Source organism: Hemiscyllium ocellatum, chromosome 19 (genome assembly GCF_020745735.1).
Source record: "Hemiscyllium ocellatum isolate sHemOce1 chromosome 19, sHemOce1.pat.X.cur, whole genome shotgun sequence".
NCBI lineage: Eukaryota > Metazoa > Chordata > Chondrichthyes > Orectolobiformes > Hemiscylliidae > Hemiscyllium > Hemiscyllium ocellatum.
Window position 1 is genome coordinate 61,863,612 of NC_083419.1, and position 12,502 is coordinate 61,876,113.

At 40.0% G+C, this 12,502-nt stretch overlaps 1 protein-coding gene across 1 annotated transcript in view; it reads right to left on the reverse strand.

Moving 5' to 3' along the window:
- Positions 1-4,082: 4,082 nt before the first annotated feature.
- ipo8 (importin 8) overlaps positions 4,083-12,502 on the reverse strand; it is a 103,762-nt gene continuing 95,342 nt past the window's right edge. The window contains exons 22-25 of the mRNA XM_060839996.1: positions 11,897-12,102; positions 9,445-9,657; positions 8,646-8,762; positions 4,083-5,069 (exon numbers count right to left, since the gene is read on the reverse strand). Coding sequence (XP_060695979.1) covers positions 4,972-5,069; positions 8,646-8,762; positions 9,445-9,657; positions 11,897-12,102 — 634 coding nt within the window. The 3' untranslated portion in view covers positions 4,083-4,971. The remainder of the gene's footprint in view (positions 5,070-8,645; positions 8,763-9,444; positions 9,658-11,896; positions 12,103-12,502) is intronic.

The window sequence follows — 12,502 nt, forward strand, 5'->3', positions numbered from 1 at the left end:
GGCTGGGATATCTGGTCGGCATGGACGAATTGGGCAGAAATTGGACTGTTTCCATGCTGTACATCTCTATGACTCTATCTGTAACTGATCCACCATCAACTGCCATTTCTTGAAGGTAAATTCCAAACTTCTAACACCCATTATGCATTGAAGTGCTTGCCAACATCACTCCTGGACAGTGTAGCCCTAATCTTCAGACTATGTCTATTAGATCTATGATCATGAACCTGCAGAAATAGTTTATCCCGGTCTTTTCCTGCAAATATCTTGAAGGTTTAGAACAAATCATGCTTTAACCTTTTAAATTCTAGAGAAAGTACGTTAATCTGTGTAATCTGTCCTCACAACCTAACCCCTGAAGTCCAGGTATCATTCTTGTAAAAATCGAAAGATCAGTGGATGCTGTAAGTCAGAAACAAAAATAGAAGTTCCTGGAAAAGCTCAGCAGGTTTGTCAGCATCTGTGAATAGAAATCAGTTAACATTTCAGGTCTGGTGACCCTTTGTCAGGGTTGATGGGAGCTAGGAAAATGTGGTTCATATACTGAAGATAGGGTGGGGGTGGGGATGCAGTAAAGAGTAAACAATGGATAAGGATAGAGCCCAAAGAGAGAGAAAAACAGTTTGACAGGCAAAGGAGTCAATAATGATCTGGTTGGTAGGTTCAACAGCAATTAATAGAGATTGTTAGTAGCTAACAGTAGATAGTGTGCAATGGCAGACTATGTGATAACAAGGCCTGGTGTGCGTGGTACAGGGTTAGGATATGGGCAAGTTCAAGCCCTAAAATGATTGAACTTGATATTGAGTCTGGAGGGCTGCAGGGTCCCCTCGTGGAAAATGGGATGTTGTTCTTCCAGTTTACACTGAGACACATTGGCCAGGGAACAGGGTGGTGTGTTACAGTGGCAGGCAACTGGAAGCTCAGGGCCTTTTCTGCAGGTAGAACGTAGATGTTCTGAGAAGCAGTCACCCAGTCTATACTTCGTTTCCCCAATGCAAAGGAGACCACAATGTGAGCAACAAGTGGAGTAGACTAGATTGTGAGAAGTGCAGGAAATTGTTGTGTGACCTGGAAGGTATGTTTGGGCCCTGGGATACTGAGGAGGGAGGAGGTAAATGGGCAGGTGTTACGCCTTTGGCAGGTGCAGGGGAAGGTCCCATGGGGCAGTGTTGGGAGTGAAGGAAGAGTGGACCAAGGTGTCTGGAGGGGATAGTCCCTGCGGAAGGCAGGCAAGGGAGGGGAGGGGAATGTGTGTCTGGTGGTGGCAACTCACTGGAGGTGGTGGAAATGGTGGCTAATGATCTTCTTGATGTGAATGCTGGTGGGCTGGTAGGTAAGGACAAGGGGAACCCTATCGCTGTTGCAGGAGGGAAGAGAGGGGGTAAGGGTAGAAGTGCAGGAGATGGGTCAGATCCAGTTAAGGGTCCTGTTAACAACAGTGTTTTTCTTACTGGAGCAAAGGACTGAACTGTCCCCAGCCATCACCACCCTCCTCCACTTAGCTGAGCTTCTCCTCACTCTCAGCATATCGATGATATCATCAGCGCTGCTTCCCTCACTTGCCGATAATTGGAAAGTCCATTGATTTTGCTTTCAATTCCCCCCACTGCCCCACCTTAATTTTTACCCGGTCTCTCTGAAACTCTTCCCTTCCTCGATCTCTCTTTCCATTTCTAGGGATGTACACTGTAAAACCCAACTCCCACAGCTATGGGGACTATACATCCTTGCATCACACATTCCATTTCCCCAGTTCCTCTGTCTCCATCTCCTATGTCCCAATATGGCCAACTTTGAAGAGGGAGCCTCTGAAATGTCCACCTTTTTCCTCAACCGAGGATTCTCCAGCACCGTTGTTAACAAGGCCCTCAACCCGTCCGACCCCTCTCCCGCACTTTGACCCTCACACCCCTCTTCCCTCCTGCAACAGTGATACGGTTCCCCTTGTCCTTAGATACCAGCCCACCAGCATAGCCATCCAGAAGATCATCAGCCTCCATTTCCGCCATCTCCAGTGCAATGCCACCTGCCCTTCCCTTGTCCGTGTTCCTCAGGAACCATTCCCTCTGGGACACCCTAATTCACATTTTCTTCACTCCCAACACCCCTCTACAGATCCAAAGTACCTTCCCTTGCAATGGCTAAAGGTGTAACACCTGTCCATTTACCCCCTCAGTATCCAAGGGCCCAAACATAGCTTTCCAGGTGAAGCAGCCCTTTACCTGCACTTCTCACAATCTAGTCTACTCCATTTGCTGCTCACAATGTGGTCTCCCCTACACTGGGGAAACACTCTATGTTCTGTCTGCAAAAAAGACCCTAAGCTTCCAGTTGCCTACCACTTTAACACCCTGGAGGGAGTGTCCTCTGGCCAACATCTCTGGCTTGCTGCAGTGCTTCAGTGAAGCTCAGCACAAGCTGGGCAAACAACATCCCATTTTCCCGTTGGGGACCCTGCAACCTTCCAAACTCAATATTGAGTTCATTAATTTTAGGGCCTGAACTCTCCCACGTCCTAGTCCCCTACCCCACAGACCAGCATTGTTATCATATAGTCTGCCATTACACACTACCTATTGCTTAGCCACTAACAGTCTCCATTCACCCTCGCAAAAAAATGATCAACTCCTTTGTCTGTCAAACTGTTCATCACCCTTTTTGGGCTTGACCCCCACCACTGTTTACTCATTACCCGCTCCCCCACACTATCTTCTGTATATAAACCAACATTTTCCTCGCTACCTTCAGTTCTGAGGAATGGTCACTGGAACTGAAACGTTAACTTTGATTTCTCTTCGTAGATGCTACCAGACTTGCTGAGGTTTTCCAGCAACCTCTGTTTTTGTATCATTCTTGTAAGTGACATTGTACTCCCTCCAAGGACAACATATTCATCCTAAGGTGTCGTGCCCAGATCTGTCCACGATATTCCAAATGGGGTCTAACCAAGATTTTGTACAGCTGCAGCATAACTTGTGTCCTTCTATTCCAGTCTTCTAGATCTGAAGACAGCATTTCACAAGTAATTCTCATTACTCTCCATTTGTGGCATTTTAAAGATCTATGCACCTGACCCCCACCCAAGTCTCTTTGGTCATTTACTATATGTATTTAACTTCACACCATATGCTGGGTAACACAGTCAGCCATGCATCAGGACCTTGTGATCTTGTTCAGATAATCCGAACTTCGGTTAATTGTATTTACTGGATAATCGAGGTTCCTTTGTAATTTTATGCAAGAGATTTTATCATCTATATTGCCTAACTTTGTCATCAGCAAATTCTGAAAAATTGATTTTCTAAGTCATTATCTAAGTTATTAACAAATAACATGAATAATTGAGGCCCGAACACAGATCCTTTTGGATACCATAAAGTAATTAGATTCCTTTTCTTTGATCAGCGCGAACATGCAATATTTCTGTTCCGATATCGTCAGAATCTCAATTTTGTGGAAATCTGCAGGAAAGTTTTCACAGCGTCTTCCAAACCCTACGACCACTACCTTCTAGAAGGAAGCAGCAGATACAGGGGAACAGAAGCTCCTGCAAGTAGCCCTCCAAGTCGCTCACCATTCAAACTTGGAAATATATCGCCATTTGTTCAGTGTCACTGAATCCACATGTATGAAACTCCCTCTGCAGGCGGGTGTACTTACACCAATAGACAGTCGTACTTCAAAAAGGCAGTCTGTGTCTACTTTCTCAAAAGCAACTTAGGATATTCAAGAAATACTGGCCTGGCCAGTGAGACTCGCATCCCCTGCAAGTATAAAAAATATTGCTGCTGAGTACTTTCTAGAATTCTGGAACCTAATGTTTACTTTAAAAATATTCACCTTAAAAAGTGCTAGTCTAACCCATGGTATGGTTTCCTTTACAACTGTTCCAGTGTCGATTTTCTTGTTATGTTGTCATATTGAGAGTTCCACTTGCACCTTTCACTTTACCCAGTTGATCCTTTATGATGTCCAGCAGTATAGCTCTTGAACTCTCAGCTGGCTTTCTCAATTTAGCCTAGAACGGTCAAAACTTGCAGCCCTGTTAGATTTCAGCAAACAGAATTCATTCAGACAAGTGTGCTCAACCAAAGGTTTTATTGAGGCTCCCAATAGTTGAGAATGAAAACTCACAAGCTCTCTCAAAGAACCAATGTAAAGTATAGTAATCCGGCCGTGACAATTCTGTTTTACCCAGATGGGCATTTGATATTCTAATTAACATAAACAAGAAAATAATTCATTTCAAAAGTCTAAAATCCTCTCATCTGCCATTAAACAGCTAAACGTACTGCCAGAATATTGATATTTTTCAAGTGTGCACGGTTATTAAAATTTATCCCCCTTTCAGAAAAAAGGAATCACGACTGTCCACCAAGATGGACTTGTGAATTTCCACGTAATTTTAAATGGAGCTGCAATTCTTTTATCTCTAAGGCTACCACTGCTATCACAAATCACAGAAACCCACAGGTTCTTTTACCAAGGATAATATTTTAAATGTTAAAACAGTTACCACACGTAAATTTAAAAATAGCAGAGCTGCAATAAACAGATTCTTTTTAAATCTCTGGTAAATATTTAAAAAAAAGTTAAAGTACTTTTCTTTAAAATCATGCCACTTCTTTCCAAACTAAAATCTGAGGCAATCCACATGCGACAGAAGGCACTATGTATCTGTATTAACCCGTCAAATGCCTGTATTTTGGGAACCTGAGAGGTGGTAATTAACCAAATCTTTCCCCGTAGTGCCTGCAGAGGGAGAGGGTGGGAGAGAGGAGATGATTTTCACTCCGTTCACTTAAGGAAGAAAATAAACACCGACAAAACCCTCAAATGATAAAGTTACGATTCAGCACTGGAAGGGTTCAACACCAGTACCGAAGGTCTACCGACAGCTTCAGTAATGCTGATGGATGGAAGATTTTTTCATGATGCCCTGAAGTTTAATAGAATGCCATCTGTAAGTCAGTTATCCCCTGGAGTTGCTCCAAAATTGAACGCTGTGGGAACTGGTGCTGTTATGTCAAACGTATAGCCACCCTGTCCTTCAATTTTCTTGGATTCTAAGAAAATAAAAGAAAATGAGATATTGATCAGAATTCAAACCTGAAATAGGAGAAGAATTAAGTCACACAATGACAACATATTACTTATCTTCCAAAAATCCATCTGGAAAATCTCAATGCTAACTCAGTTTAAATGTTATTGTTGAATTTAAGAACAACAAGGAAATAGATAAAGGAATCACTCATGCACCAAATTCCAGCTTTGTTCATTCTGTTTTTATTGGAATTCTGAAGCAGGCCTGCGGTTGTCTTCACCTCTACTCCCATTAGTTCATTAATGTCAAATAAATTTGATTCAGCTCAATCTGTAAAAGTTTCTGCTGCACTGAATACCAAAATAGCATTGTTCCCAGATTTTCAAGCATCTGACACAAATTAGATGCAATCAAATAGTACAGCACTAAGTAACTTTTCAAAAAATGGGAAGTTAACAGTATTTGCCACTGGGTTCAGGTTGCAAAGAAAATCTGCCAGCCATTTCCAATTGGGGTTTCAAAGCTCACCAGTGACAAATATATTCTAATACCACTTAAAGTCTGAACTTTTCCTCAAATCCTCAATTGTGAAAATGAAAATGCATCATATCTAGTTTATCTTAATTTGAAAGCTATGATACCTTCTATGATTCCCAAGGTAATTGCTTAGGATTTTCGGAGTGAAAAATGAAGAATCATGGAACGGCACCCAATCTGGTCAGTAAAAAGCCTGACAACAAAAGCATTGTTTGACTTGTAGCTGACTAGATGATGGCCAGGCTCATTTAGAAGCCCCAAATATTTTGCCATATGAAATGAAATATGACATAAAAACTCAGAAAAGCATACAGGTAAATCACTGAAATGCACATGCATACATCCAAAGCAAAGGCAGAATTAGAATTAGAATTAGAATTGTGACAGGGAATTATTACTGGTTTTCACACAGAAGTTCCATACATCTTGTGGAACACAACCATAAAACCATTGCCACAAAAGTTATATTGGATAAACCTTTCACATCAAAACATCGTTATCCTCTTGACAGTGAGGAATGTACTCAATATACTTATGCCAGCAGAGAGAAATTATGTTTCATTTTCTAAAATATCCTGAAAGTCCATTGGAAATAGCATGAATTTCAGGCTCGTGAACTGTCCAATCAGTCCTTTATTAAAAAAAACAAAAAAAGCCTTGCAGCGTTTCATAATTTCAGCTATCTAATGTTAAGATTTAATTTCACCTGAACACTACTTTCATTGTACCCATTGGGGTCTGAAGAGCTCTTCCAGCTTTGCAAACACACATCTATTTCTTTATTGTGTCACTTGATGCCACAATATGAATTAGGGTTCAACACAGACTGCTCGGGGAGAAAAAGTCAAGAACTGTCTTCAGTTTAGGCTTCAAAGTAACTCCATTTATTATATCCTAACATTAAACAGATATACACAACAATCACAGATATACTAGATTTTGATCTTAGAGTCACATTTGGTGAGGACTAACTTATCACCTTGTGTTCATGTCCAACTGCTTCATTTGAGTTTTGTGATTGTGTTTTATAAGCGAGTGCAACGGAGTGTGCTCTAACTCCACCCAAATTGCTCTATTTATGCTCAGTGACATGCACTTCTGTAACATCCTTGCAAGGTTGCACCAGGGTCCTGATGCTGCTATACAACAGCTACGGAAGTTGTTTCAGTAACTTTGCAATCATTTGAACAACAGTTTTGAAGTCACACAATTTCAAGTTGGATTGACAATGCAATAAGATGTCCTGTGGAACTCACTACCAGAAGCAGTGGTTGAGGTGATTCGCACAGGTACATTTAAGTGGATAAATGCATGGGATAAATTAATACAGGTAGATGTTGTGAGCTGAAGTAGCCTTGATGGAGACTTTTGTTAAGCAGAAGTACCAACACAGATCAATTGGGCCAAAAAAGTATTTTTTGTTGGCAGAAACTTCATTTAATTCCATGTAAGATTTCCTTAGTTCGAAACCATAGAGGAGGTTATGAATAAACTAACAGGTTTGTTAATTCTGTTGATTTTCCCAAAAGCTTACCAAACTTTCTGGTTTGACACTGAATTGAGAGTGTTGTTGATCAAGTCCACTAGTGACATCAGCAGGCAATCCACGGTACTGCAGAAACTTATTTGTTACCAGCCAAAGGGAGAACATTTTAAAGCTTTTAGAGGGTGCTGAAAGGGGGAGTTGAATACACCAAGTCCCCATTTAATGCTGTCGTGTTTTATGTTGTTTAGTTTTAACAATCAGTTCATGAAATATTTTGTGTTGTGAGATTTTTAACATAAATTATTTCCTGCTAGTCTGATCAGCACCATTTTGTAGTGACCTCTCCCACTCCCTTATTCACCTTTTTTGCTGCTGCCCTCTGCCTTACAGTCTCTTTCATTTTCTCGGTCCATTTCTTGCCAATCCTTCCTCTCTAAACTTCTCAATCTCCAAGTCTCCCACTTGCTAATTACTGAACCTCTCATTCAGTGTCCAGATGCAGATCTGATCTGAAACCGGAGCTTTGTGGTTGTGAAAGTGCATATCTGGACTGTGCAGCAACACCAAGCTGGAGTTAGAATGGATGCTATTCTCTTTAAAAAAAACCTCTCACTGTGAGCTGGAAACGAGTGGTGAGAGGCAGAAACAATGGTGCCTTTACTCACCAGACTCTGGATCACTTGCTCAACTTGCTCCTGACCCAACAGCATCATCTTGGAAGCAAATACCGAAGTTTATTCAGACTGTAAGGTAACCTATCCTTCTTCCTCATTCACTTAACCTTTACACAGAAGAAACAAGGAGCATGCTAATTTTTAGGATTTTTAGGCCGGATTGAAGACACACCTTTGTGTGCTCACCAGTTTAATCGAGCACAAGAAATAATGCTTCAGTGGCTCCTTCTGCCTCTTGCTTGTCATTTTGAGACCATCCTTTCACAAAAAGGGAAGCAATGAGCAGACGCAATTTTAAGAATAATCTTGATTATAACAGCCATGACTCAGTACGTCTGCACAATCAGGATCTGCACTTCCACAATCCCAGAGTTCCAAATGTGGATAGGATCTGCACCACAAAAGGAAAAGGTTGAGGAGATTGAAGCAGTGAGTGGAGAACTGGGGAAGTGGGAGGTTCAGCGAGATGGGATGTTAAAAAGTAGGAAAGGTTGTAAGTTTGAGAGTCTGCAGCAATCAGTAAGATTAGAGATATATATGTACGGTGAGCTAGCCAGATAGATAACAAGCAGGAGGTACTGTCAGCAGTACGTTACAATTTTTCTTTTTATATTTTGTACTTTGTCTTGAAAGTTATTTCATTTACCAGAAATGGAATTTAGCGATATGAACCATAATAACTTGAAGACTATGTTTTCGATGAGGTAAGTCCTAGAGAACCTAACTACATCTTGTAAATTGGTTTTCATGGAAAAATGCAATTTGTTTAAAATTGTTTCACTTAAAGTTGTAACTATCAATTTAAGTGAGGACTAATTTCATGTTCAGAGTCCAAACATTCTTAACATTTATTGCCAGTTATACTTTAAAAAAATACAATGCTGCAATACTTGGCACTGACCTGCTTCATTTTTCCGTTGTTCTGTCAGTGTAAAGATTTCCTGCAACTGTTTCTTCTGGTCCTCGCTCAAGGGGGCAGTGAGAGTCTGGTACCAGGCAGCATCCCTACTCTGTACCCCTGTATCAAAAACAAGCCCAGATTGTAGAGCACACAATTCTCCCACAATAATAATGGCATACCTCTTTGTCTGCAGTGCATAACATGCAGATGCAGTGAAACACCTTCCAAAGTTTCAAGGAGAGAATGATTGGAGCTGTTGCTGTTAAAGATGCTCTTTTTCCCTTTGGTCATCTCTTAAGTTCCGATGGAATGGAGAGTGAGTAGCTATGGCAGCAATGTGATTTTACAGAAAACCAGCAAGCTGGTTAACTTTGCAACTTTAGGCTTTAGTCACTTATTTTCTCAATGCAGTAGCAGTAACAGGAAACTCTGATCAAAAAATTCACAGTTGAGAGATATGATTGCGATGCTCAAAAGGACACCCTCCTCTCCAAGTTAGAAGTGTTTGCAGTAACACAATGAGCGTTTATCAATATTACTGCTAGCAGGTGACAATGTGCTGATACACAAACAAAATGTTCTTTTTGACACATTTTAAGTCATTTTAGTTGTTAAAATCAATTATTTCACTAGAGAATAATTCATGCAATGCTCGTGTTTTATTCTCAATATACTTCTTTGCAGTGTGGCATTGGACTAATATGAATTGTGATCCAAGGAAAACAAGATTATTTATAAGAAATCATCAGGTTCTCACCTCATTTAGTTAAATGATTAAATTTCAATACAAAACACATACTTAGGAGTGCTGATGTAAAAATCTGATATTCATCAACACTGTTGTCTTCATCTAGAGGTGTGGAGAATCCTTCCAGAGCAGTTTCTTCTAAACCATCTTCATCCCACTCATCATCATCATCCTCATCATCATCCTGCACCTGATGCTGCTCCAACATATCCAGGTATTGCTGCCCTGCTTCGCGAATGTCATCTTCATCACTTGGAATCTCTTCTGAAATTGAAAGTTATGTTTTAGAAGAAAATCTTTGTTCAACAAAACCATGGACAGATTAAGGATTACGTCAGGGTAAAGAAAAGATCATTGTTACTCAACTGATGTATTGGCCAGTTAAACCAGGAAGCAGTTATCTATAGAAAGCCATGATTCATAATTTAATTCTTGTCAGCTAAGGTAGCTGCTGGAGAGACACTGCTGTCAGTATCAGCACCCGTGATTTCTATATCTGATTTTTTTCTGATTTTACAGTAATCTCTGTTGGAAGTATGTATAATTACCATGCAAGGACTGTCGAGATAAAAGAATGAAACATTTTTAACAAAGACAATCACCTGAAAGCTCCAAATCTGATTTCTGGTATATGCTGATTTAATTAATATGAGGTGAGAAGACCATTAAATGCATAATGCTCACTCTATTCACTGAATGATAGAACTTTCGACCACTGGTGACATTAGGAGAAATGAAGCGAAAGAAAAATATGCTGGGCTCTTGCTTCATGGATTAATAATAATTTCTGGTCTTGAAAATTAAGTAAAATTCTCATATCCTAAACGTATGCTTCCGATTAAGAGATCCAACTTCAAGAATCATCTTGGTTATCATCTTTATATTGCAATAACCATCATCAGATATAACAAAAATTTATCCTTAATTTGCCCGACTTCACTTTTTAGAATTTTGGTTTCCCCACAGTTATTGTATATTGACCAATTACTGCTGATTTATAGTCACTGTAAGTTCTGCTCAAATACCTCATAGTAAAACTACAATTTATTAGCCTTTTGTACTTAAATCCTAATTCCTTGCCCTGAACAGATAGTAGAACCACATCTAAGAGTTACGCATCAATCTTCAGCAACTATCAATCTTCAGTAACTATCAATCTTCAGCAATTTCAGATGACCTAAACAAGTATTGATCGTGACCTCACCTATAGTCTCCACAGTTCCTTCTACAGTCTTCATTTTCCTATTATGGAATGTGGATGTTCCTGGCAATGCTATTTGTTGCCCATTCTTAACTGCCTTTAAATGAAAGGATTGATCGGGTAATTTTAGGGAGCAGTTGAGAATCAGTTAAGATTGCTGTGGATCTGTAGTCACATGGAGGCCAGTCCAGATAAGGATGACAGATTTTCTTCCCGAAAGAACACTGCTGAACAGATGGCGTTTTATGACTTGATGATATTTTCATGGCTACTATTCTGGACTTCTTTAATTAAATCTACTGAATTCAGATCACATCAGTGTTGCAGTGGTTTTTGAACCAGTATCCCATGGGTCTCCAGTTTACTGATCCAGTGACATTACCATTACAGCACTGTCTCCCAAATAAAATGAAGCAGCTTCTGCAGCACTTAATAAATGCAAGTCTATACAATTTGATGAATATTACCTCAAGTGTTACTGCTAAATATTTTTCCCCAAACATCTCAGAGTCCAGAAACCAGTTTCGATGAATTGCAGTGCATGGGGAAATTTATTTAGTTAGGGTCCTGCACACAGTTGCTGTCCAGTGACTTTTCCTGGTAGCTTGTACTTGCAGATATTGGCTAAGAAGTCTCAAACCTGCTTCCAGCTCAATTTGACAAAACAGCTTGTCCACACTTCATGGAGAATCGTCACCATAATTAATCTTCAAGAAGTTATTAAATTATTAAACAACACTTTGCTCAGTCCATTTTGCACTCAATAAAAATTGTGGGATAACAGTGAGAGCAAAAGTAACCTCAGATTTTTGCAACAAGCATAATGCAGCCTAGGAACACATGCTCATGAGTAAAATATTTACTTTGGTGCTAAATGTGTTAACTCTGAGACTTGGTTATAAAACCTCTCTCAGACACAGGTCGAAATGGCTTTAAATGATAGTAGTGCTATCACAAATGGCGTCAGCATCCCTTGGGGCTGGTTAGGGGAAGGAAAATTAGGAACCTCACTCCTGACAACTATCCAACAACCTCAGATGGAAAATGAACCTGTGGATTTTAGTTAGCTGTATTATTCCGTTTGTTTGGATTCCACCAGCCATTACAGCAATAGTGAAATAGCCTGCTGATTCTCAAAATATTGGCTAAATAGAGAGGGCACCAGATGCCTTCAGCTCAAAACCCAGAGTTCACTCCTTGAGAACAGGAAAAGAAAATGGGGAAGAAATTAAACTATATGCATATGCTGAAGAGAAGCTGCATTCATTAGAAAAGTAAATGCATAACAAAGAAACAAAGAACCGTTTTCTTCAGTGTCATCATGTGCTTCTTCTCCATTCTCATTCTGGTCATTGGGAGCTCTGCTCGCATATGCTCGCTTTAGACCAAGAAACAGGAGCAGCAACGAAGGTAGAATTTGAGCAGCTACAGCATCCACAGCTTCGGGTCTGTTTTGCATTTCCATTAGCGTGCTCAGACCAATGATGCAGACCTTCCGATCGTGAAGTCTGGTAATAAAAGCAATAGAGGCATAAACTGCAGTCAGAACACATCACTAAATCCAATGCAGGTAGATAAGCTTGAACTCATTTAACAATTTTCTTTTAAACATTTTAAAATAATCAAAATAAATGAAGCGAGCAATGAAAAATTTACTTATGGTATGTGCATTATAAAACTTTTTGATTATCTTTATTACTACACATCATTGCTACTGCAGTTAACAAGTTTTACTGCTATCACAGAGACAAAATAGTATAAATTTGAGATGAATTAATTTACATTGTGTGCCAGTCTGTTGCAACACTTAATCCTTCTATATCCTTCCACACTGGAACTTCTACAAGTGGAGCAGATTGCCATCTAATGGATGATGAAAACTGGTGGAGAATTGAGTCACAAGGGTTT